This window comes from Cebus imitator, unplaced genomic scaffold (assembly GCF_001604975.1).
Source record: "Cebus imitator isolate Cc_AM_T3 unplaced genomic scaffold, Cebus_imitator-1.0 Scaffold156, whole genome shotgun sequence".
NCBI classification, from domain to species: domain Eukaryota; kingdom Metazoa; phylum Chordata; class Mammalia; order Primates; family Cebidae; genus Cebus; species Cebus imitator.
The window spans coordinates 830684-857006 of NW_016107471.1; the positions used below are offsets into that span (position 1 = coordinate 830684).

Here is a 26323-nt window from a genome sequence, read left to right on the forward strand (position 1 = left end):
AAAAAAAAAAAAAAAAAAAAAGTATGTTTCAGTTCAAGGACAGCAATGTGAACAAAATACAAAGATGAGACATTGAATGGTTGGTGAGGCATAGCTTCAAGAAATTTGCTGCTAGTTATAGCTCATGTTTATGTCATTGCCATTATTTAAAGCACTGTTTTTCAAAGTGTAATCCTTGGACTGCCTATATTAGTATTATCAAATACCTGTATAGACTGTATATATATATATATATATATATACAGTCTATACAGGTATTTGATAATACTGTATATAGTATTATCAATAGTACTATATATATATATATATATATATATATATATGTATATATAGTACATGCTAAAAATACAGTGTATAATCCAATGCAAACCTAGAAAGTAGAATCACTGGGAATACTGATCTTTAATGAGCCTAACAGATTATTGTTATGAGCATTGTAGTTAAGTAAACAATGATCCAGAAGATCAAAGAAAGAATCCAGATTAAGGAAAACATCTGGAAAATAACATTATCTTAAATTCATATTAGAAGGATGGTGTTATCAATATAAACATAGATTGAAGGAAACAGACATAAAAGTGTACATAACATGGAAGAAAGTTAAATTTTGAGGAAAATGAAAAGCAATGAGGTTAGAACAAATGTTGACTAGAGCAAGGCACAGCAAAGGAATAATAAAAGAGCTTAAAGGCTCTGAGAAGCTGTGGCAGCAGTAAGAAATACAGTTTAAAAAAACATTAAAAATAGTTTACATTAAACAAGAATAAATGGAATAATCTCTATTCTCCTAATTTGTACATTTAAGTAAGCATTTGTCAACAGGTATATTTATGTTATTCTAGGTGGAAGTGGATTCCATTGTTGTGCCTTTGCCCTTTTCAAATCAGGAACTGTCCATAGAGGATTCTGGTTCAATGTATGTAATTACTACTCCAGCTGGACTAATCATAAAGTGGTCTCATCTTACAGGAATCATAGACATTCATTTTAGCTCCCGATTTAACTTGTCATCCTACACAGAAGGACTGTGCGGTGAGTGCTGCCCTTCAAATCTCGATTTTGTCTTATTTTTTTTTCCATACACACTATAGGCCCTGTTGCCCCATTTTTGGACATTTTGGACCCTGTTGCCCAATTTTTCATATTTGAGATAATGATATTAACTTTCAGTTCCTATGTAAACACTGAAGGAAGCAATGAATTTTCTATAAATGTGCTAAGATACAGGAAATAACACTTCAATTTGGGTATTTTATGAAAATATATGCTTACTGCTATTACTACAATGCTGTTTGTATTTCCACTAGCTCATCTTTATTAGGCATTAATGAAGCATCAGGCATTATTTTACATGTTTTAACTCACTTAATTTTAAGATCTAGTAAGTAGATGCTAGTGTTATCTCAATTTATAAGTGATACAAATGAGGCATAGAAACTTGAAAGGCTTACATGTCTTTGTTTCCTCTTAATTTTTTTAAAAGCTTGAAATCAGGGAAAACTTATTTATTTTGAAAGCACACAGCATTCAGAATATTTGTCCTAGTTTTATTATGAAATGTAAAGCTTAGATGTACCGTTACATATAGGTTTAATATTACAATATATTACACAGGCATATAAAGAGTTTTAAGTCAAAGGAAACAAATTAGAAATATTTGTAGGTACATAATGAAATAAAAAGAATACTGGATCTGGTGTCTGCTAGAAAGTTGAACACGAGTTATTCTTTTTACAGCTGTGTGCTCTTAAGAGAACCTCAGTTTCCTCATCTTTAAAAGGGGACAGTAATATCTACTTTCAAGATTGTTTGAATGACATGTTAAAGTTAATATAAACACAACACATAAATACATACAGTCAATAAATGCTGATTTAGTATAAATGTATCTATTTTTAATCTCAGTAAATATTAACTGAGTAAAAGCTTATGGATCACCTTCTGCTTCCATAGGTAAAAGTTTATGGATCACATTATGCTTAATGCTAACAACTCAGAAATGAATAAGTCCTTGCCCTCAACAAATTACATAAAATATCCAAATTTCCTGTTTAAAAATGTAAAGATTTATTGGAAATTTTTGCTTAAGTGGTTTTTATAGTTTCTCACTTGTTTAGAGTATGCTAAACATAGCATAAATTTCTATGGTGACTTAAGATTATTATTTGGAAATAGCCATTATTGAGTACATATACTACATTCAAACTTATTATTAAGTGATTACTGAGACTGGAAATGCATGTTTTCACCTAAAACTTATCATTTTTGAAGGGTATTATTTCAGTTTGATTTTTATGGTTTTTTATCTTTCTTTACTATTACTCTTGCTTTATGAGACAGCCACTCTGCTAGCTGGATTCTTAAATAAACACTGCAGAGAGACGGCTAGGATCACATTTTTGCTAACCAGAGTTCATGCCCTAAATTCCTATATCTCTGCAATGAGAGAAATATGCTTCATTAAAGGGAAGTCTGGGTGCTGTCAGGACCACTAGGCTAGGTGTTAGCTGAAGAACTTATAGTGAGTAAGACTGTTATCCAGAGGCTGAGCACTGAGAGGCCTATATTGACATCTCTTTCTGCACAGCACTATGAAGTCTGGAGTGGTGACTGAAGTTGCAGTGAAAACACATATTTACTAGCTATTACCTTTCTCCAGGAAAGTTTAGACTTAAAAAATAGTAGCTATTTTACAATGTAGTGCACTTGAGGTTTTTTTTTTTTTTTTTTTTTTTTTTTTTTTTTTTTTTTTTTTTTAATGTTCAATTGCACGTAGTACCCTGTGTATTTACAAAAGCGAGACATTGCAACCTTTGTTAATCCTGATATATCTCTTTGGGGATTAAAATTTGATGTTTGAAGAAAATTTGTATTCATATAGTTTATAGACCAGGGTCTTGGGAATTAAGAAAAATTATGTCTTAAAGTAGGGTGGGATTCGGGTAAGGTATGATTATAGATCTGGTATCATTACTTTCCTTGGCTTTGCCTGCATTTAATGATGAGTAAGCTCATCTTCAGTTTATATTTTCTCAAGGAAGATAGAGACTGCAGCAGGTCAAACCATTATAGCCATCAACAGGTCATGTCATCCCAAGGAAGGGAAATTGTCTGTGTCCTCGATTTCCCAGGTCAAGTCCTGAGCTTGACAATAGTTGTCCCAATGTTGAATGAATCGATGTGCCTAGGTGACTGCTACAAGCTTGCTGGTTTATACCTGGATTATGTGGAACAGTTGCTAATGCAAGTGAGTGAAGATTACCTTTATGCCAATGAGAGCCCTCACCTGGAATGAAGTCGTGCACTAGGTGATGGAGCACTGATAGTTCCTGAAATAAAAACATTTAATATTTTCAGGCAGAGTTTTCATGGGGAAGCGGAAGCCTTGAAGCCAATCACCAAATGTCCATTCTTGTAGAAAGTACCTTGTCAGGCTCAAAAACTAGTTACTAGGTTAGAATATGATAGTAGCAATGAAAGAATACAGGACCAGAATCAATATCTTCTTTCTTAACCTTCGCTGATCTTTTCTTACATCTTGACTTCTAGGCCTTTGATTTATTTCTTATTGAGTTAAGGCAGTTCTGCACTATTTTATAAAAAAATCAGAACATGATTTAAAAAGTTCTATCAATGTAAAAGTTCAAGGATGCATAAACTTGGCATCTCATTCAGTAAATCATTCATTCTTTTAAAATCAATTATTTAGCTGATTTTGTTGTGCTCTCTGCACTGGTTTAAGTGAAGTTTTTTCCTTCTGTCACATATTCTTTCAAGGAATTTGCAATGAAGATCCAGATGATGATCTAAGGATGCAAAATGGCACAATTATTACAAATATGGAAGACATTGGATTATTTATTGAGAGCTGGGAAATTGAGAAATCATTTGAAGTAACAATGAGAAGACCTGTTAGGAATTGTACTGAGCATGATTGCAGCCACTGCACTGAGTTATTAAATAGAAGAATTTTCATTCCATGTCATGATAAAGTAAGTTGGAAGCAACCATAAATTATACTTTCATGTTATATATCTTGAGAGTAAAGGCCAATACGTTACTGTTCTTGCTATGATGTTCTTGTACTAAGAACAAAACCCCCAAGCTTCTGTCAGTATGTTTCGGAATTCAGAATCATTTGTTGTTTACAGGCTTACAAACACAAGAAGGATAATTTTATTTCTTTTCTTTATGTTTTGTTAGAATTATATCTACAGCTTTCAAAAAAAATGAAAGTTTGTCCTATGGAAAAATGTCTCTAGGAGACAGAGATCAATGACATTTGATAACAGTATAAAACCAAGATAGTGAAGCTTTAATCAGTTCCTTATTATCTTGGCCTCTTAGGCATATACTTGAAATAGAATCTGTCACTTACTCAATTTACTTCATCTTTATTAGTCTCCAACTTTCTGAGTTTAAGTGATAGATAGGAATTTTTAATAATCTGTATTGTTAAAAAAAAAAAAAGATCCGTTACTAAAGACAATGGACAAATACACTATTTCATGTATCATTTAACTAAAATTTAGTAATCATCTAGCACATAAAATCACTGTGTTAGATTCCTTTGATAGAAAATGAATAGGACGCTTTTCTTGCCCTCAAGGAGCCTAGTAGGAAGGCAAGTCTATGAGCAGATACATTAAAATATACATTATGGAGGTACATAGGAGCACAGGTTTGGGGAAGACTTCATGGAGTTTTAGATCTTTGAATTGCTTAGAAGTATGAGTTTGCCAGGAAGGAAGAGGGAGAGATGGAGTTCCAGGCAGAGATATCAATGCAATGGTCCTTCATTATCTGTGGGAGGTTGGTTCCACAACCCCCACAGATACCAAAATCCCTGGACACCCAAGTCCCTTTATAAAATATAGTATAGTATTTGCATATAACCTACACAATTTTCCCATATATGTTAAGTAACCTCTAGATTACTTATAATACCTAATATAATATAAATGCTATGTGCATAGTTTTTATACTGTATTTGTTTTTACATTTTTATAATTTTAATTCTTGTATTACTTTTTATTTCTTTTTCTGAATATTTTTGAGAGCTTGTTTGGAGGTTCTAGCAGGGGAGTGCAGCTGCTTGTATACCCTTGGCCGAAGACTGGTCCTCTATCAGGAATAGTCATCCTCTTCAACTGAATGCACATCTTTGGGAGGGATGTACTTGGAGTGGTGAGGGAGTGATGGGACACTTGCCTAGCCAGCCAGATCATCTGAATCAATCCTGGCAGTCAATAGGGTGACATGTTGCAGCCAGATCGCTCTCACATTGGTTTTTCTGAATAATTTTCATCCATGGTTGATTGAATATATGGATGTGGAACCCCTGGGTAAAGAGGGCTGACTGTATATGCAAGAGAAAATTTGGTTTAAAGGCCATGAAAGGAAAATATTGAAAGAGTTTGGTGCAATATCTATGAAGAGAAGAGTCTGGGAACGGAAGCAAGGGAATTGTCAAGTCAGGAAGGAGCTCACTGTGAATAACCTTTGATGCTGCCCTATGCATTCCCTGAGGGAAAACACAAAAAGTATGAAGCCATGAGATAAAAATGGCATATCTTTATGGAGTTTCAGTTTTACTTGGAGATTTGGATGAAAATAAGTTTTAAATGTTCACATTTTTAAAATGCATACACGTAAACATGAAGAAATAGCAAATACTTTAAAACTCATTTCAGTGCCACTTTAGTCTTTTTTTTTTTAAAGCATCATGATTTTTTAAAATTGCATTTTTAACTGGGAACTTGAAAGGTTGATTATATCAGGAAACTTTCAGCTTGACTATTCAATGCATAATGAAGCAACATACGATACCATTTAGTCTGTGATAGCTTCTACTTTTCCTTTAAAATCCTCCAGTATGTAACAATTAGCTGAGTGTGATGGCACACATCTATTATCCTGGCTATTTGGGAGACTGGGGTTGGAGAATCCCTTGAATCTGGGAGTTGAAGGCTACAGTGAGCTGAGATCATGTCATTGCGCTCCAGACTGGGCAACAAGAGCAAAACTCCATCTCAAAAACAAAACAAAACAAAATCCTCCAGTAAATTTGACAGCAAAAAAATTTAAAATCCAAATATACATGAGGAATTGGACACTAGCATACGTGTCTAATCTAACAATTATAATAGATACCTTAATGCTTACTTAAAGAGTGGGTTTTGTTTATTGTAGAAATATAAAATGAGCACTAAGTTATGTTGTGTTTTATGCTGGAAAATCAAAATCAACAACTACAAAACTATTCCTAAGGTAAAATCTAAAAACCAATCATGTAGAATTTAAGGACGATTACTAGAATATATTGCTTGATTGTTTATTTTATAAATAATAAGTAATCTTGGCTGAAAACTTCAGAACTAGTTTTAGAATCATTTGGAAGGTCAGGCTTATCCATCAAGATCCTCATAAATCCAACACTCTCTTCACAAGGAACATCTTGCTTTTATATTTTCTTAGGCTGTTCAAAGATGATGGGATAAGTTTTTACAATTTTTTTAAGTGTTATAGTTTGAATATCTTTTGCAACAAAAGAAAGTTAATTTGCCATTTTATCTGCTACAGAGATATAAATTAGTGTAACTAAAGAAGGTATTGGCTATATATATATATATAGTCAATATAATTTTATATATATATAAAATTAAAAAAAATTTTTTTTTGAGGAGTCTTGCTCTGTTGTCCAGGCTGGAGTGCAGTGGCGTGATCTCGGCTCACTGCAGCCTCCACCTCTCTGATTCAAGTGACTCTTCTGCCTCAGCCTCTTCAGTAACTAGGATTACAGGCACATGCCACCAAGCCTGGATAATGTTTTGAATTTTTAGTAGAGATGGGGTTTCACCACATTGGCCAAGCTGGTCTCAAATTCCTGACCTTAAGTGATCCACCTGCCTCGACCTCCCAAAGTGTTGGTATTACATATATGAACTGCCACACCCAGCCATGGCTATAATATTTTTACAGTCAGAGTTGAAAATGTAATTTTTCATCATGGAAAGAAAAGATAAATAAAACCTGAATAATGTAAATGAATTATTTTAACTGTAATGGTAAAGAAGAGCTTACAAACTTGGCTTATTTAGCAGATTTTCTTTCAAGTGTGACCAAGTTAAAATATTATAAAAGAAGTTTGAGAATAAGATAAAAATAATTGACTGTAGGAACTACTAGCACTTTCAGACTCTCAGATACTCAAAGCCTCTAGATGTGTTTCCTTGAGAAACTAAAAGAGACTCTTACAAAGCTTATGAGGATTCTACACACAGTAGCCTGTGTCTTCAGACAACATCTTTAACTGCATTCTGGTCATCATGATTCAGTGATAACTCTGGCACAGTGCATACAATAGTGGAAAATGCATTTTCTTGTTACTCACATAGTTCTTGGATATTGCAAAACGGAGGTAGAGAAGACATAGTATTGCCATCATGCTGAACTTGATATTTGGCATCAGATCTCAATTCACTGAAGATTTCTTAAGTGAATATTTAGGGATCGAATGCAATACCAAAGTATCCATTAATCCATGAGATAGGCAGGGTGTATTTCTTTTCTTTTTCTCTCAAAGTCTCAAGCGTTAAGACATTATTTTTATTTAAAAGACACAGACTATTAAGCACTAGAATGTAAAACTTGCATGACTTCAAAAAAGATACTTCAAAGAAATTTTGAGTATATAGAGACTTCTTTGGGCTGAACTCTAATCGAACTTGAGATAAAGTTTCCACTTCTCTACCTTCTGCTTCTAAGAGTTACTTTCATTAAAGTCCTATTGCAAGAAGAAAAAAAGAAAGCTAAGAACTAAAAAAATGGGAGTATCATTACAATTTGCTCAATAGATTTGTATGAAGGCCTGAAGCAGATGGGCTAGACAGGTATAGCAAGGTAGCTAATTAAAAGGTCTTTGAGTAGTTTTTATTTGCTTATTGTAACCTTTTATTGCGGTAATATTTACACATTCACAGAAGTGGTGGGAACAATATAAGAACCTTTAGGTGTCCGTCACCCAGATTTAAAAAATCATTTAAAAATTTGCCTCTCTTTTTTTCTGCCTATCTTCCTCACTTCTTCTGTCCACACCCCGCCCCTGTTGAATTATTTTAAAGCAAATCTACTTTGGGAAAATGATGGTGGACTCTGCTGGTCAGGGAGAAGCAAGTGAGGATAGCTGCATGTTCAAAAAGGAAAGATGGCATTTGGGAGACATTTGGGACATGGAATGGGGAGGATTTAAGGACCAATTAGATGTTAGTGCTAAGGGAGGGTGGCCATTTATAGATGACTTCAACTTTCTAGCTTACGCAGAGTAACATGTCCAGATAAAGAAATTCTTCATGCCTTGTTGAGTCTCAATCTGTGCCATCGAAGCTATCACCAAGTCTTATGGGGTCCACTCCCAAAATATTTCAATATCCATGCATTTCTTCCCACCACCATTTGAATCTAGACAACTATCATCTCTTGCCTGGTCCAGTGACAAAGACCTATAATTCCATTTTTTTACCACTGACTTTCATCCTCATTTGCACATCTCTACAAAGCAGGCAGAATGATCTCTTAAAATTATTAACAGGATTGTGTGATTTCTCTACCTAAAATTCTTCAATGTCTTTCACTTAGAGTACATTCCAAAGTTCTTACCAGTGCTGACAATGTCTTCTGTGATGTGGCCCACGTACTTCTCCAGCCACATCTTGTGCTAAGCTCTTCTTGTTTGCTAAGCTCCAACCATTTTTGCCTCCTCTCAGCTCTCTTAATATTCAAAGAATTTTTTTCTGCCAAAAGGCTATTCTTCTTGCTGTTTCCCCTGCTGGAATACTTGTTTCTTTGAATCCTTTTTAGCACGGTGGCTTCTCTTCACCTTATTCAGAGGCTTTGTTTTTGTCATTGTTGAGATCCATAAGCAAAAAACAGGTCTGTTTTATTTACCTTTATTCTTATGCATAGCACAGTGCCTGATATGTAGTTAGGTACTCAATAAATGATAAAAATGTGCATCAATTAATAGGTAAGTAGAGAATACAGAAGAATCAGCTTTTGTGGGCTAAGTAGAGAAGGGATACAATTTTTTATTTTGGGCAGATGAAGTTGTGTGCATCATCAAAGTAGAAACATCCAGCAGAAACTCTGGAGCATAATTTGGGAGTTCAGAGGAGATGAGTTGAGGCCAGAGATCAGGTTTGAAGAGCTATTAGTATATGGATTTTTAAAAATAATGATAATTTATGATGTGCCAGGGTTTTTTTCTGTACATTTTCCATATAATAGCTTACTTAATTTTCACATTAATATTAGGTAGTAGTAGTTGTTAATATTAATTCTATTTCACACATGAAGAAACCAAGACAAAAATTTAAATTTCTCAAATGGTGATAGAAACCATGGGAACAGATGAGCTTGGGGAGAGCATTTTCAGTGAGAGAACATTACCATTGAGGATAGGCTGTAGTAAAACAGAATGAGAGGCAAGTAGAAGAGACAGTGATCAAATAGATGGAAAGGCAACGGAGTGTGGTACCTTTGAAGTTAAAGGAGACAACACTTTAAGCAAGTGGACATCCTAATGGCAATACAGGCTTCTGAGGTCAGGGAGGATTTAGAATATCAGTTTCATTGCATTTGATTAATGACCAAAGCAAGTATTCTGTGCAAAGTAAGGTGGTTGGAAACTGAGAAGATTTCACAGAGAACACTAAAAAGAAAGTCGAATCTTAGGGGTTTTCTGCATCTTTAAAAACATGAATTTTATTTTTATATTGACAGATAAAAATGTATGTGTTTACTGTGTACAACGTGATGTTTTGAAGTATATATACGTTGTGAATGATGAAATCTAGCTAATTAACAAATGCATTACCTCATGTAATTATCACTTGTGTGGTGATAACACTTTATATCTACTCTCAGCATTTTTTGATAGTACATTATTAATTATGGTCACCATGTTGTACAATAGATCTCTTGGACTTCTGCCCATCTAACTGAAATTTCTGTGCCCTTTCACATCTTCCCAACCACTTCAGACCCTAGTAACCATAATTCCTTGGTTGATTCTATAAGATCAACTTTTTTAGTTTTCACATTTGAGTGAGTTCATGTGGTATTTGTCTTCCTGTGCCTTACTTATTTCACTTAACATCATGTTATTTGGTTTAACTCATGTTGTCACAAATGACAGGGTTTCTTTCTTTTTAAAGGATAAATAATATTCCTCTGTATATATTTACCAAATTTTCTCTCTTCATTCATCCCTTGTCAGATCTGTAAGTTGATTTTATATTTTGGCTATTGCAAATAATGCTACAGTAAACATGGATGTGCGGACATCTCCGTGACATACTGATTTCATTTTCTTGGATATGTACCTAGTAGTAGGGTAGCTTGATTATATGATAGTACTATCTTTAATTTTTTGAGAAACCTCCATATTGTTTTCCACAATGGCTGTACTAATTTACATTCCCACCAACAGTGTGCAGGGGTTACCTTTTTTCTACATCGTCTTCAAATATTTTTTGTGTGTGTGCTTTTGGTAATGGCCATTCTAAACAACTGTGAGGTAATATCTCATTGTTGTTTTAAGTTGTATTTTTCTGATGATGAATGATAATAAACATGTTTTCATGTACTTGCTGGACATTTGCACATTTTCTTTGAGAAAGATCTATGCAGGTCCTTTGATGATTTTTAAATTGGGTTATTGGTTTTCTTGTTAAGTTGTTTGAATTCCTTATGTATTTTGGATATTAACCCTTTATTAGATGTGTAGTTTGCAAATATTTTCTCCCATTCTATGGGTCATCTCTTTATTGTGTTGACTGTTTGCTTTGCTGTGCAGAAACTTTTAGTTTGATGCAATCCCATGTGTCTATTTTTTCTTTTGTGGTCTGCACTTTGGGGTTCATATGAAGAAAATTATCCCTCAGACCGGTGTCCTAGAGCTTTTCCTCTGTTTTCGTCTAGTGGTTTTGTAGTTTTAGGTCTTACAGTTAAGTCATGTCTCTTTTGAGTGGATTTTTTGGATATTATGTGAGTTAAGGATCTAATGCTATTCAATTGGAGATGAATATCCAGTTTTCCCAGCACTATTTATTGGAGAGACTTTTCTTTCCCCATTGTGTGCTCTTGGCACCTTTGTCAAAAATCAGTTGGCTGGCTGTAAATATGTGGATTTATTTCTGGGTCTCTGTTATGTCCCATTGGTCTATATGTCTGTTTTCATGCCATTGGTTTTTATAGATACAGACTCTGAGTAAAGAAGATGGGCTATGAAAAATGCTAAGTATTTTGATTGGCTACCTTGGCCTGTATCAGAATTTGGCATCTAAATTTAGATACTTAACATGTGCCTGCTGAATAATGAGTTGAGAGAAAAATGGAATATTGTCATAAGCTACATTATTTATATTTTAGATGCCTCTACATCAAAAGGGAACATATTCTATCGGAAAAAAATGAGTCTCTAATTAAATTGAAGTGTGCCAAATTTTACAAATTATGTAACTAACATTAAATATTAATACAAGTTTTGAGAAGCATATAAACTTGATTTAATAAGCAGTGCTGTATACCATTATAGAATGCTTTGGGAGCTTCCAATTTAATCTATAATTGTTCAAACTCTTATTCAGTATATAGAAAAGTCAGTTGTAGCCCACAGTGGATATTAGAAATAAATTTTTGCTTGGGTCCACATACTCTATTTTCTTTTCCATTTTTATAAGAAAGATTTATGTAGATTAGTGCAGATGGTATTATCTTACTTAAATGTGTTTAGAGTGATGTTTAATATCAAGAATTTTTGAAAATGTAAGGTCTATGATGAAGTATAATGAATATTAACTTGCTACCCTTTGAGTTTCCAAATAGTCATAGTCTAGTTTAGGACTTTCAGAGAAATAAAACTACGTAACTAATTTCAAGGCAAAATGTTTCTCTAGGTTTCACCAAAAGACTTCTGTGAAAAGATGTGGATTAATTATACCTATTTTTGGAATTATGAATGTGATGCACTTTCTGCATATGTGGCTCTGTGCAACAAGTTTGATATCTGTATTCAGTGGCGAACACCTGATTACTGCTGTAAGTAACTGTTAACTGTATAATATTTTTCAATTATAAATACATTTCATGTTTGCAATCACTTCTTTCCTTCCTTTTTATTTTTTTATCACAAACTAATTTAGTAAGCAGAAAATGCAAAGAAGAAGCTAGTATATCTCAAATAAAGTTACATCATTCAATTTCAGAAATAAAACAGGCACACATGAAGCTCCCTGTGTGCCTTTTCCAACCCTTTCCTCTCTTTTTTCCCTGAGAGGTAATCACTATTCAGAAGGGGCATTGCTGATTCACTGGGAATGCGTGTCATTTCCAATTTCACTAGACACTGTCAAATTGTTCTCCACTGAGATCGTACCAATTTATAATCCCACCAGCTGAGCATTCAGTTTTTAATAGTATGACTTTTTACAATCATTGACAATCCATAAGGATTTTCTAAAGCATCGTTTATAAACTGCTCAGCAATAGTAATTTCTTTTGACAGTGAAGGATCAAACCTAAACATATGACATTTTTATTTTTTATGATTTGGTTGAGTTATATACTGAAAATGTATTTCAGTTTTAATTCTGAGTAAACTGTTGTTATCCCTTCTCACTGCACAGAGCAATAATTTCATAATAGTTGATTGTATGTTTATTCCAACCAGACTTGGGCTGCCTGTTGGTCATATTTATTTGTTGTACATCTGATGAGTGTTTCCCACCATAACAGCTAATAACAGTAGACCCTTAGTGATGCTTAAAAATTGCAAAAATATGCAAAAAAACAAACACATTGATGCCTTTATTTCTGATTTATGGTTACAGAGTAAATGAAAAATGGAATTTGAAGAGACTAAAATTTGCAAAATTTATTTTCTAAAAGAAATTTGACATTTTTTTCTGTTACTAGAAATTTAAATAGGTTGCTTTTACTATTAGCAAATTTTGTCCCCTATTCTTCAAAGCCCTGAGTTGTCCAGAAGGGAAGGAATATCAACCCTGTGTGCGACCTTGTGAAGCAAGAACATGCCTGAACCAGTGGTTCTATGGACACTCTTCCTGTTTGAATTTAAGAGAAGACTGTGTGTGCAAAGATGGAACTATTCTTCACAGGCCACATTCAACCCAGTGCATTCCAGAGAAAGAGTGTGGTAAGACGCAGAGCACAAATGACTTCTTAGGGATCTGGCAAACAAAAACAATTTTTGAGACATTGGAGAGATGTGCTAACAAAGATTTATCAAAGACAGCCTAAGTGTTAGAAAGGAAATGAATTTGTTTTTTTGATTTTAACATTATTTCAAAAGAAGTTAATTGTTATAAAAGTATCAGTGGTAATGTGTTTTAATCTTTACCTCTGCCTGTAATAACTGGGAAAGAGCATGGCAAATCAAGAATTAAGAGTAGATAATGGACTGAACTCAAATTCAAGTTATTTCATGGATTAGTGGTTTACTTTTACTCCTGTGAGTCTCAGGTCATGCATCTGGAAAGTGAGGAAAATTATAGTGCTTATCTCATAAGGTTAGTGTGGGGTTACATAATTTAGTAAAAAGCATTTTGCATTTAACATGATGCCTTGGGAAAGTAAGCATGTAAGAAAAGACAGATTACATATTATTCTCTGAGCGTTATGATTTGGATGTGGTTTGTCCCCACCAAAACTCATGCTGAGGCTTGAACCCCTTGTGTGGCAGTGCTGGGAGGTGTGGCCTAGTGGGAGGTGTCTAGGTCATGGAGGCACTGCCCTCATCAATAGATTAATTCCTTTTCAAGGTTGTGAATGAGTTATTGCTTTTGTGAGACTGGATTAGTTCTAGCAGAAATGGAATATTTCCCTCAACTGCAGAATGTCATAAAGGGAGCTTCCTCCTCATGTCCACTTCTCCCTTGACCTTCTACTATAGTACAAGGCAGGAGAAAAGCCCTCACCAGGAGCTAAGTAGATGCTGGTGCCATGCCCTTGAACTTCCCAGCCAGCAGAAGTGTGACTAATGAACCTCTTTTCTTTGTAAATTACTATCAGGTATTTTCTTAGAGCAACACAAAATGGACTAAGAGACTGAGGGAACTTATTTGGTATTTCTAATTTTATTTTCAAACAATTTTATTTTGATCATTGTCTCCATGGTGGTGGCAGATGAAAAAGTGCAAAACTGAGACAATTGCAGCACAGGACTTGTGAGTCATGGGCTTCTTTATTATGGTCAAAAGAAAATGAATTGACGAATAATTAAAGAAAAAGGCAAGGAGAAGTAAAATGCATATATAGTTTTAGAAATAAGCTTGTGTTTGCCAGTATAGAAAGTATCTGTGGAAGACTCTGAGGATATATAGGTGTGCTTATATTTGTTCTTTAGAGATCTATGAGATTTAGTTTTATAGTAAATAGGATAAGAGCTCACTGGAAGCTGGGGATAAGGTTGATCATTTATGATTTGGGGGGATAAGATCATTAACATTTATCATTATTATTCCTTAAAAGTACTACTAGGTGGTCATATTTATCATCAAATAAAACTTTTACATAAAAATAATAGTCACTAAATAATATTTTTCTTGATTGTCTACTTTCTACTTTTAGATTTTAAAGCAGAATTATTTTGAATTTTCATGTGATATAAATGTTATAGGAGATAGGGACTACCTTGTTTTCTAATCCCACTCATTTTTAAGTTACTATTTTCAAATTAATTTAAATTTATATTATTGAATTTGATTGGGCTAAATAAATTATATTAACAGGACTTAAAATGTATCAAAAATAATAGATCATTTTATTTATAGAAGACATACAAATTTACAGGTGGTTGTAAAAGGAAAAAAATTCTTTTCTTTCCTTCTCTCTCTCTCTCTCTCTCTCTCTCTCTCTCTCTTTCTCTCTCAACAGGGTTTACTCTGTTGCACAGGCTTGAGTAAGTGGTCATAGCTCACTGAGACCTCAAATTCCTGGTCTCCAGTGATCCTCTGGCCTTAGCTTCCTGAGTAGCTGGTACTACAGGCATTCCTCTACGCTTGGCTAATTATTTTTCTTTTTGGTAGAGGCAAGGTCTTTCTATGTTGCCTGGGCTGGTCTCAAACTCCTGGCCTGAAACATTCCTCCCTCCTTAGCCTCCCAAAGTTCTGGGACTATAGGCATGAGCCACTGCACCCAGCTGGGAGAAAAAAATATTTTCTGTGGACTAAGTATAAACTTTCATTAAAGAAAAATGTAAGTTAGTGGATGATGAAAGAGAAACCTGAGAAAAACAATAGACTTGTGACACATCATCTGTGTTGCTGGGTCATGTCACAGTCTGAAACCAAAACATGGTGGCATGATTTATTTTAGTGCCCAGGTTATGAGTGTTATAATACTATTGATCTTTTTAAAGCATGCACTGATAGTGAAGACCAACCCCGCACTGCTGGGGAGATTTGGAATGGGGGCATTGATGAATGTGCTCTATACAAATGTTTGGAGAATGGAAGCATTATTTCTATAGAACCTGACTGTGATGAAGAGCCCACTCCAGTTTGTGAACGAGAAGCTGAAGTTGTCATGGGCATCATTGATAAATGGACCTGCTGTTCAAAGGGAGTTTGTGGTATGTATGCAGAAGCCTTATAGTCAATTGATTCCACAAAATATGTTGATATTCTTTGTGAAAAAGCAGAGCACATATAATGATTTGTATTTTTTAAATGTGCCATAAATGTCATTTTCTCAATGTAAGTTTTGTTTCATTACAATTTTGTCAAATAAGCATGAAAAACTGGCTATTTACAATTAATAACACTCAACAAAACATGAGAAGAGGAAAGATCTTGAAATCATTGATTTATGAGTCAAGGGTGAAAGATAATCGAAAAACCTCAAAACTGCTGCATTTTCACATATGGTCCATTTTGTTAGCTGAATGGGTTAACTGCAGTGTAAAAACATGCAGAATGAGAGTCACATCTCTGCTCTGAGTTCCCTGCTTTGAGTTGGCAGTCATTTCTCTGTTTTGAGTTGGCAGATTTTAGTTGTGTTCACTAATATTTTAACAGTTTTTCTTATTTATAGGATGCAACATGACTTTGTGTGAAACTACCATCCCAACATGTACGAATAGTCAAAAATTGATTGTTGGCCACAGTCCTCTTTCTTGCTGTCCACAGTACAAATGTGGTAAGTAATCAATATAGAAAATTAAGAATGAGGTTCACCGTTTATTTGGAACAGTGAATTAGATTCTCATTCTTTTTGTCTCCAAGACAATGATTTATTATAGAAGATTGTGGAACTGTCTTGCTAATTTTTTAAACCTGGTACATATCATATGCATGTATATATATATATGCTTAATAACTTTAAAATAAGTTATTTGTTACTAAATTCAAAGAGGAGTAAACACAATGTGATTATTTTATCAACTCAGGCTATACAAATTTTCTAATATCATTGTGTTTCTGCAGAATGTGACCCATTGAAATGCCCCAGTGTTTCAACACCAGAATGCAGAGAAGACCAATTCATGGTTCAAGTTCAACAGGAAGAACCTTGTTGTTTTTCCCCTCTTTGTGGTGAGTATTCTAGAGACAATTTCTTGGAAGAAGAGAGACGATCCAGGGAAAAATCTCTTATTTAACATGAATTTTATGGGACTGATGGTAACCAATATTCTGATATTATAGGAATTCAACTGAATGAGAACTATCATAAAGTATGACATTTTAAATGACTAGACAATCATGATAAATACCTTCCCCATCAACGAAAACTATATCTATCAGTCCAAATATAACCCAGATATTTGAATCAACTTTTTTTTTTTCATAATAAGGCCAATGCCTAATTTTTTTGAAGAAAAATCTAGCACTGGCTTTCCTTGAAGAACCAACTTGAATAATGGGCTCTGCAAAGACGTTATAGGACATCTTTAAAACTTTATGTCCTGTATATCATGTATGAGCTATCATGACCTCAAAAAAGAAGAGTAGAAACAGTGTCTGGAAAATGACTGGAGCTAAATATTCTGCCTGGCGAGCTGAACATTGAAATAGAAAAAAATTCTCCAGTTTTTTTTTTTTCAGATGAATTATTATATCAAAGATTGCTTGATAATTAATATAGGTTTCAGAAGTAATCAAAACACTTTCTTTGTATCAGTTAAGATTCATTGACTGCAAGTGGCAAAACTGATTGATTCTGGCTAGATTTAGCACAACCCATTATTGGAAGAATCTGGGGAAGTAGGATCAAAACAAAGCAGAACAGTCAAGCCCCAGGAAAGAGAGAAATCAGCTGCTCTAGGTAGAGGTAACTAATGACTGAGCCAACTTCATTTTTTTTCTTCAGTTGATGTGTCTCGATATATAACTCAAATTCCATCCAAAGGGATTCTGATTACTTCTATGTTTCTACAGAGTGGCCTTGTGATGTGAGACATCTTTAAAGATAGTCACTCCAAAACCATGTGGGTGGTGCATTTCTTTAAGGTCATCCAGAGAATAGTTATCAAAGTTGAAATGGCATGCCGAAACAGCCCAAAAGAATAAATGCCTACTACATTTTCATCCCTAAATGCAAGTAATCAATGACAGTGAATTAAGAAAACATAAATAAATAAATAAATAAAATTTTGATCATAATAAGAAAAAATTACCTAGGAAATCTGAATGTTCTACTTTTCTGGTAAGATGGTGTTCTATATGTCACTGTGCTTGGAAAGCATGGTGCAATATACTCAGGTAGCATTATCATTTTTGTGACCAAATAAGGAGATACACCTTATTTTTCTTTTACTATTTTCTTAAACAAAATTGATTTGATTTGATTTGTGTGTGATAATTTAAACTCATATTATAATTCATCATTTTTAACTCAGCTTTGACTGTTGGCTTTTTTTTCACCTTAGTTTGTGAATCTTGCCCTGAACCTGTTTCAACATGTAATGATGGGGAATTTCTTACAGTAGATCTTAATAGCACACACTTCTGTTGTCCTCAGTATTACTGCGGTAAGTGTATATTAACTATTTAAAAATATTTCCATGTGTCCAATGTTTAAGAAGCCCAGTGCATCTTAGTTGACTGTTACATCAGACCCATTTTCAAAGTTTTTCACTTGATGAGCTACCCTAGCACCAGTACTCTTTTTGAACCTGTTTATGTGCCAATTGTTTTATCTTCACCAACACATGGCAATCCGGTGGTGGGAGAGAGGTAGCACTTGGGAAATCTTAATCCATGCATTAATGGCAGTGAACTAAATGGTAGGTAATGAGAAATGGCAATTCTATAAAATTTATCTTTACCCATGTAATTTTTCTTTTTAGTATGTGAGCCAAACCTTTGTCCTATGCCATTACTCAGCTGTACAGAAGATATGAATCTTGTGAAAGAAAATGTATCTGGTCAATGTTGCCCAACATGGCATTGTGGTAACTAATTTTCATATTTTAAGGTTTTATTATAATAAGTTAATTATTTTGAGGAATGTAAATATGTTGATTTTTGCCTTTTAGAATGTAACTGTGAAAACCTTGTTATGCCAACTTGTGAAGTGGTAAGAACACATATTTTGATTGACTTGTCATATTTATTTAAATCTGTTTATTTTTCCTTTATCTCTCTCATTTCTAAATTCTTCTCAGAGCTAATAAAATTATCCATATCAAATTGTACTCAAGTAGATTAAAACAATGTGCTCTGATATTAGGAAATAGCCAATAATTTATATTTTACTTGAGATAGGAAAATACAATATGTTATTTTTTTAACTGGTAATAGAATCTACTAGTCTTATATCAATTTAACTTTACTGGTATTAAACTGAAGCAAAATATTGAAAAAAATTATCTTAATATTGAGTGTTGTCTCTAATGATTCTTTAAGAAAGTGCACTAATAACACATCTGTTGTAGAGGAGAAGGGAATATAAACAGAATTGCCTGTATCTTCTTAACAGTTATCTACAAACATGTAAACCTTATGGAAATTTCAAGGATTTAATTTTTAGAAATAACAAAGATAACTCTGGTGTCACTTATTTAATCACTAAATGTATCCCGTGCTGCTTTACAAGTCTTTGTTTTCTTTAAATATTTATATTCATGATATGCTGATAAGGCTTCAGAAAGATAATATATTCCTGGCCCTGTGTGTTAGAGAAGACATGCTTTATTTTGCAAAGACATTTTACTTTGTTTTCCTTCTCAAACAATATGTACACTTAGAGAATTTATTCAGAATCTCCAGTTCAAAGCTATGTTATAAAGAATGAATGAGGTACTTTTTAAAGTAACAGAACCCCTCCTAGGATGCCACTGTTTTATTTAAAAAGCATTAATCCAACTTTTTTTTTTAATGATGCTCTCATCTATGGTTTACAGAGGATGTTTAAACTTTACAAGTAATTCTCATAATAATTCTCTCATTTGATTATTTCATGAGGACACTGTATATGCATCCACACAAGAGTAGAATTATGATGCCATGTATTTCTCTAGTTCTTCACAGTTACATAACATATTAGGTATACTATCTTATTGAATCTTTACCAAGTCAGTACTTTACCTCATTTTATAAGTGAGAAAGTTGAGGTCCAAGAGAATAAATTATTGACTGAGATTTTCAGGATTCCAACCAAGGATTGCTTTTTGTGTGTGCATGCTTGTGTATTCTTTATTCTTTCCGCTCAGCCTTAACTCTTTCATTTCCCTTAGAAAATGTAGCCAAGGCACAACTTGAAACAAGAATGAAAGAGAATGTGAGACTGCCTTGTTGCTACCTTTCTCTAGCTGTGGCTCACTTCTCTCATTTGAAACATAAAAATAATGGCAATACCTTATCATAGGCGGTAAATAAATTAATATAATTTAAATGCTTAGTGTCTGACATATAGGAAGGGATCAATCAGTATTAGTTATAAGTATTATTTTTTGGCACATTAAAACTTAAATTTCCCTATTTTTTTCCCCTTTACAAGTTAGAGCTACCCCTTTTCTACTTTCTGTCTTTTCTAGGACACATAGGTTTTCTAAAGGCAAACTGGAAGCACTGTACAATCTTTGTGTTTATTTTAATTTCATTTCATTTATTTGCCTATTTTTAAGATTAAGAAATAAAGATTGTATATATTTATTGTATAGGACGTTATTTTAAAATATGTATACATTATGGAATAACTAAATTGAGTTACTTAACACATGTATTACCTCACAACATCATTTTATTTTTGTGGTGAGAACACAGAAGCTATTCCCTTATCAGTTTTTAAAAATACAATACATTGTTACTAACGATAGTCATTATGTTTATAATAGATTTCTTGAACTTATTTCTCCTATCTAACTGAAATTTTGCATCCTTTGGTCAACATGTCCTATAACCTTACTCCCCTACCGCGGGCCTGGTAACCACCATTCTATTCCCTACCTTCTATGAGTTCAACTTTTTAAGATTCTGCATGTAAATGAGATCATGTGTTCTTTGTCTTTCTGTGCTTGACTAATTTCATTTAACATAATGTCCTCCAGGTTCATCTATGTCGTCTCAAATGACAAAAATTTCTTCTTTTCTTAAGTCTATATGGTATTGCATTGTGTATATATACCACATTTTCTTTATTCATTCTTTGATGGACACTTGGGTTGATTCCATATATTGGCTATTGTGAATAGTGCTGCAGTAAACATGAGAGTGCAGGTATCTCTACAATATAGTCATTCTGTTTCCTTTGGATATATACCCAGTAGTGGAATTGCTAGATCATATAGTAATTCTATTTTTAATTTTTTGAGGAAGATACATACTATTTTTCATAATGACTATACTAATTTACATTCCCACCAACAGCATGCAGGGGTGCTTTATCTGCATCTTCACCAACACTTGCTATCTTTTGTCTTTTGGCTAATAACCATTCTAACAGATGTGAGGTGATATTTCATTGTGTTTTTAATTTGCATTTCCCAGATTATTAATATTAAGCATTTAAAAATATACTTGTTGGCCATTTATATGTTTTGTAAAATGCCTATTCAAGCCTTTGCATATTTTAAAAATCAGGTTATTTGGTTTTGGTTTTTTTTGATATTAAAGTGTTTCAGTTCTTTATGTATTTTGGATATTAACCCATTTTAGATGTACAGTTTGCAAATCTATTCTCTTACTCTGTAGGTTGTCTCTTCACACTGTTGCTTGTTTCCTTTGCTGTGCAGAAGCTTTTTAGCTTGCTATACTCCCATTTGTCTATTTTTCTTTTGTTGTCTCTACATTTGGGTTCATATCCAAAAAATCATTGCTGAGACCACTATCCTGGAGCTTTTTCTCTATATTTTCTTCTAGTGGTTTTATAGCTTCAAGCATTACACCTAAGTCTTTAATCCCCTTGGAGTTGATTTTTGTATGTTGATTTTGTATGTTGTGCGAAGTAAGGGTCTAATATAATTTGTCCGAATGTGGATATCCAATTTTTCCAACATCATTTATTAAACAGACTGTCCTTTTCCTACTGTTCATTCTTGGTAACTTTGCCAAAAATTAATTGGCTGTAATGCATGAATCAATTTCTGGGTTCCCTATTCTGTTTTATTGGCCTATGTGTCTGTTTTTACGTTGGTACCATGCTGTTTTGATTACTGTAGCTTTGTAGTACATTTTGAAGTCAGGTAGCATGATGCTGCCAGCTGTGCTCCTTTTGCTCAAAATTGCTTTGGCTATTTGGGGTCTTTTATGGTTTCAAGCAAATTTGAGGATTGTTTTATCTATTTCTGTAAAAAATCTCACCAGAATTTTGACAAGGTTTGCATTGAATCTGTAGAGCAATTTGGGTAGTATACATATCTTAACAATAAAATTTGGGGAGCACATTAAAACTTAATTTCTTAAATCACTTTGTTATAATTTGTTACAAATTAAACATGATGCTCAGAATGTCGATCACATTATAGAGATCATTGTGAAGAAGTTTCTAGAGATGGTGACCATCAAGAAAAGCTTGGAAGAACATGATAGGTTAAAAATAATGGATGAAAGCAGTTGAACGATTCCAGGCAGGGGCTAATAGAAACAGAAGTAAATTCACAAAGGTATGAGGTAATAGGTGTATGCAGAAAGAGCTAACTGAAGTAAGAATGAGATATAAAAATCTCTACAAATTATTATATTTGGGGAGGGTGTTATTTTATATTTTTATTTTCTAGAGACAGAGTCTGGCTCTGTTGCTTAGGCTGAAATACAGTGGCACAATCATAGCTCACTGAAGCCTTGAACTCCTGGCCTCAAGTGATTCTATCACCTTGGACTCCCAAAGTACTAGTATTACAGGTATGAGTCACTGCACTTGGCCAGGAGGGCTTTAAAGGCAAGGCTGAGGAATTCAGATTTGATTTATTCATTTGATTTATTCATTTATTATTTTCATTTATTTATTCAATCAACATTTGTTGATGATCAATTGTGGGCAGTCATCATGCTAGACACTTGAAAAAGCACAATCCTACCCTGCGGAGCTCCGTGCAAACTTTGTATGATAGAAGAGGAAAGAGTCGTGCATAGGATGGAAATTATGATGAAAATGGTGTTTGAGGGAGATGTTTCTATTAGTGCATAGCAGGATATGGACAATAAAACATTAGAGGGCAGAAGATCAGCAAAGATACTGGTATAGCCATTCATGTATAAACATCTTGGGTATTGTGAAGTCGGTGTTAATTTAGGAGGGCAAAATGAAAGACCTTGGCCATTTGTAACATTGAACAAATGTGTTGAGGAGGGAAGAGGGAAGAGAGAGAGAGGGGGATAGGAAGCTAGAGAGAGGGTGGGAGAGAGAGAGAGAGATCTTAAAAAACTTTAAGGTTTCAATCCTTGCACACCAGCAGTCCAAGATTACTAGGTCCTTGGACAAACATTCCAATGGCCAGAGGAGCAGCTGAGCGTAGATGTCCTGGTATTTGACTTGTAATCAACCTCATTCAGAGCTCCTTTTTTTGGCCTGGAAAACGTGACATAGCATCTTGAGTCATTTCAATAACTTCAAATGTAACAAGAAAATCCTGGCCTTTCTTCCTATGGGATTTTATACTTCCTTTGTTCTAGACCCTTTGAAGTTTTTGAGGGTAGAGGTCTCTACGTTCATTCATTAACCTTGGTCTCATTGTGACCTTAACTCTGTATTTTTATTTCCTTAGTGGATTTCTACCATTCTCTACTTTGTCTTTTCTTGTGTTTTCCTTCCCCAGCACTTGTGCTAGATGCTGGCCTATCTAGCTTATTTCCAGTCCAACTCTCAATGCTTGAATATTAATTATGAATCATATTTTGGCATTCACCATTCCAAGCATTTATTTAATGATTATTATATTGTTAGCACTGTGCTAGACACACAGAACATAACTGGTAGCTTGAATGTCTTTGAACATCTTACCCAAATATATATAACCCTCTATCCATGATGATCTAGTTTTAACATTCATGGTTCTACACAAGCATTTATCTGACTCATTGTTCCTGGTACTCACTCTGAATAATGGTTAATGTTGTTTCAGTGACTAAGGTGATTTTTTAAAATATCACATTAATTTATTCACATAGACAAATGTATCTCAACCTAAAAAGAGTATTTTAGGCCTTTACAATTTTTTTTCAATAATAGCTTTATTGAAACAAATTCACCGAACATACAATACATCCATTTAAAGTGTACAATTCAGTGGCTTTTAGTATATTCACTGAGTTGCGCAACCATCAACACAATCAATTTTAGAAGAATTTCACCAGTTAAAAAAGAAACCCTGTACCTATCAGTAGTCATTCCTCATTTCTCTCCAAACTCTACTTTCTGTCTCTTTGTGTATTTCTGGTTTTGGTATTTCCTATAAAGATAATCATATATGTGATCTTTTGTATCTGACTCTTTTTACTTAGCATGTTTTCAAAGTTAATTCATGTTGTTACATGTGTCACGACTTCATTTCTTTTTATTGTTAATAATATTCCATCATATGGATATACCTTGACATTTATCCAAATAAAATATACAGATGATCAATAGCACAAGAGAAGATGTTTAACATCATTAAGTATCACTTAAATTCAAATCAGAACTATAGGGAGATATCACTGCACATCTTGCCCAAATATACATAACTTTCCATGTATATTAACCCATTATATTAACCCACTGAAAAGACCCCAAAAAAAGACATTTGCAAGGATGTGGAGAAATGGAAACTCTTATACACTACGGATGGCAACGTAAAATGGTGCAGCTGCTTTGGAAACCACCTTGGCTATTACTCAGAAAGGTAAATGTAGAGTTACTATGTAACCTGGCAGTTTCACTCCTAAATATATACTGATGAGAAATGAAAACATATGTCCACATAAAAACTTATATTTGAATGTTCATAGCAGCACTCTTCATGATAGCCCAAAGTGGAAGCAGCCTAAAGTGATTTTGCTGCAGACTTTAAAGGAGAGGGATGGTCATTTGGGAGTAAAAATTACCATATTTTTTCAGGTAATATTTAATATTGGTAGAGCAATCAAAGAGGCATTTCCTCTTGGTCAAACTGGCTACTTAGAATAAAAGCGTAATTTAATATGTGGATAAGGGCTCAAAGGATATGAGTATAAAAGGATAGATTTAAGCCTAAGCTCAAGGAAACAGAGTTAACATTATGGCTTTAACTATTAAAAAACAGGCATATATGTTACCTAAAAGAGTTAATATGAGCCTAATGCCATCTTTTTAAAATCTTTGCAGTAGTCATGCACTGGGAGAATTTGATTTATTTTTTAACTACATTATCCTAACATTTATTTCAAGTCCCATTGGTACTGTCTAATGACTAAAGTCCTAAAACATCAAATGAATTAATGTTCATAAAACTACTTTACAACTTATAAGCCACATGAAAAGCAAGAAATTGTTAGCTTATGAGAAAAAGTGCCTTTTATATGAATGTATTGGAATCATTTATTTGTGTCAAGAATCAAATTCATTTTATTACTAATGTCATGTGAAAATTAAATGCATCCAAAAAAAGCTGATGCTTTAAATACCATTCTTGAAACTTTAAGCCTGGTCCTGTATTTGGTAGGAAGAATCTCTGTCAGTCCTGTTGGGCAAGGTTTGAGCATCTGTCATAGTAACAATGTACTAACAGCAAAAGGCTCTATAGCACTTTCTGTGTGTCAGCCCTATTCCAAACTTTTTACATATATTGATCCATTTATTTCTCTCAACAATCCTAAGAGGTAGGCAGTATTGTTATCTCCATATTGCAGATGTGGGAAGTGAGGAGCAGATTGATTAAGTCATGTACCCTAAATAAAAAAGTTAGTAAGTTATGGAGCCAGGACTGGCGCAAAGGCAGTTCCATTTGTAAGACTGCTATTAACCACTATACTATACTCATTCGTTGCTGTATATGCTATAGCAGCTTTGTGCAGATGCAGACATCAGGCCCCGAGCTGCCTCCGTAGAGCAGATTGAGAACATTTCCAGAAGCAAAGTTCCCAGGATTGGCAAATGTTATCTTTGATTGCCCTACAGAAGCTCAAAATCAAACAATATGGTTCTAAAGTATCTGGCTGTGTGATAAGGAACTTATTAGATGTTATCACTGAGTATGTATGTGTATGTGTGTATATATACGTACATATATATATATAAAACAATTGTTATATAATAAGTTAAATGGTAAGTAATAGTCATATATTTCCAATAGGGCGAATTTACTACAATAGACCATAACTTCCAGAGTGATTGTGGATGCATACAGTATCTCTGTGGTAACTATGTCTTTTATAACTTTTAAATTATAAATAAATATTATTGGCATCTGTTTTTCTTTAATCTCATTTTTTAGACACATATTATACATTTTAAGCCATTTGCCAGTATTTGAGTATTAAAATGTATTTTATGTTTTGAGTTCCTCTTTTGTAGTATCTCTAAATGTTCTGAGACCTGGATAACAGGACAGAAATATAAATATTTTTTCAGAAGCCTCGGATTACATTAAAGTCGATATTAGGCCCTTTTGAATATGTCCATATTTAATTAAAAATATAGACATCTAAAGAGTATGAAGTTATGTCCATTATGTTATTATTATTAATTTATTTTTATTAAGACAGAGTCTTGCTTTGTCACCCAAGCTGGAGTGCAGTCACCCTGTCCTAGCCCACTGCAGCCTTGAGCTTCTGGCCTCAAGCAATACTTCCACCTCAGCTGGTACTACAGATGTGCACCACCACACCCAGCTTTTTTTTTTTTTTTT

General features: G+C 33.8%; 1 protein-coding gene across 1 annotated transcript in view; it reads left to right on the plus strand.

Moving 5' to 3' along the window:
* The window catches only part of OTOGL (otogelin like), a 202897-nt gene that overhangs the window by 165527 nt on the left and 11047 nt on the right, over window positions 1-26323 (plus strand). Inside the window, exons 44-54 of the mRNA XM_017543473.2 lie at window positions 843-1032; window positions 3778-3992; window positions 11958-12099; window positions 13031-13216; window positions 15440-15652; window positions 16114-16218; window positions 16506-16613; window positions 17948-18049; window positions 18368-18472; window positions 18557-18597; window positions 25769-25832. Of these exons, the coding sequence (XP_017398962.1) occupies window positions 843-1032; window positions 3778-3992; window positions 11958-12099; window positions 13031-13216; window positions 15440-15652; window positions 16114-16218; window positions 16506-16613; window positions 17948-18049; window positions 18368-18472; window positions 18557-18597; window positions 25769-25832 (1471 nt within the window). The remainder of the gene's footprint in view (window positions 1-842; window positions 1033-3777; window positions 3993-11957; window positions 12100-13030; window positions 13217-15439; window positions 15653-16113; window positions 16219-16505; window positions 16614-17947; window positions 18050-18367; window positions 18473-18556; window positions 18598-25768; window positions 25833-26323) is intronic.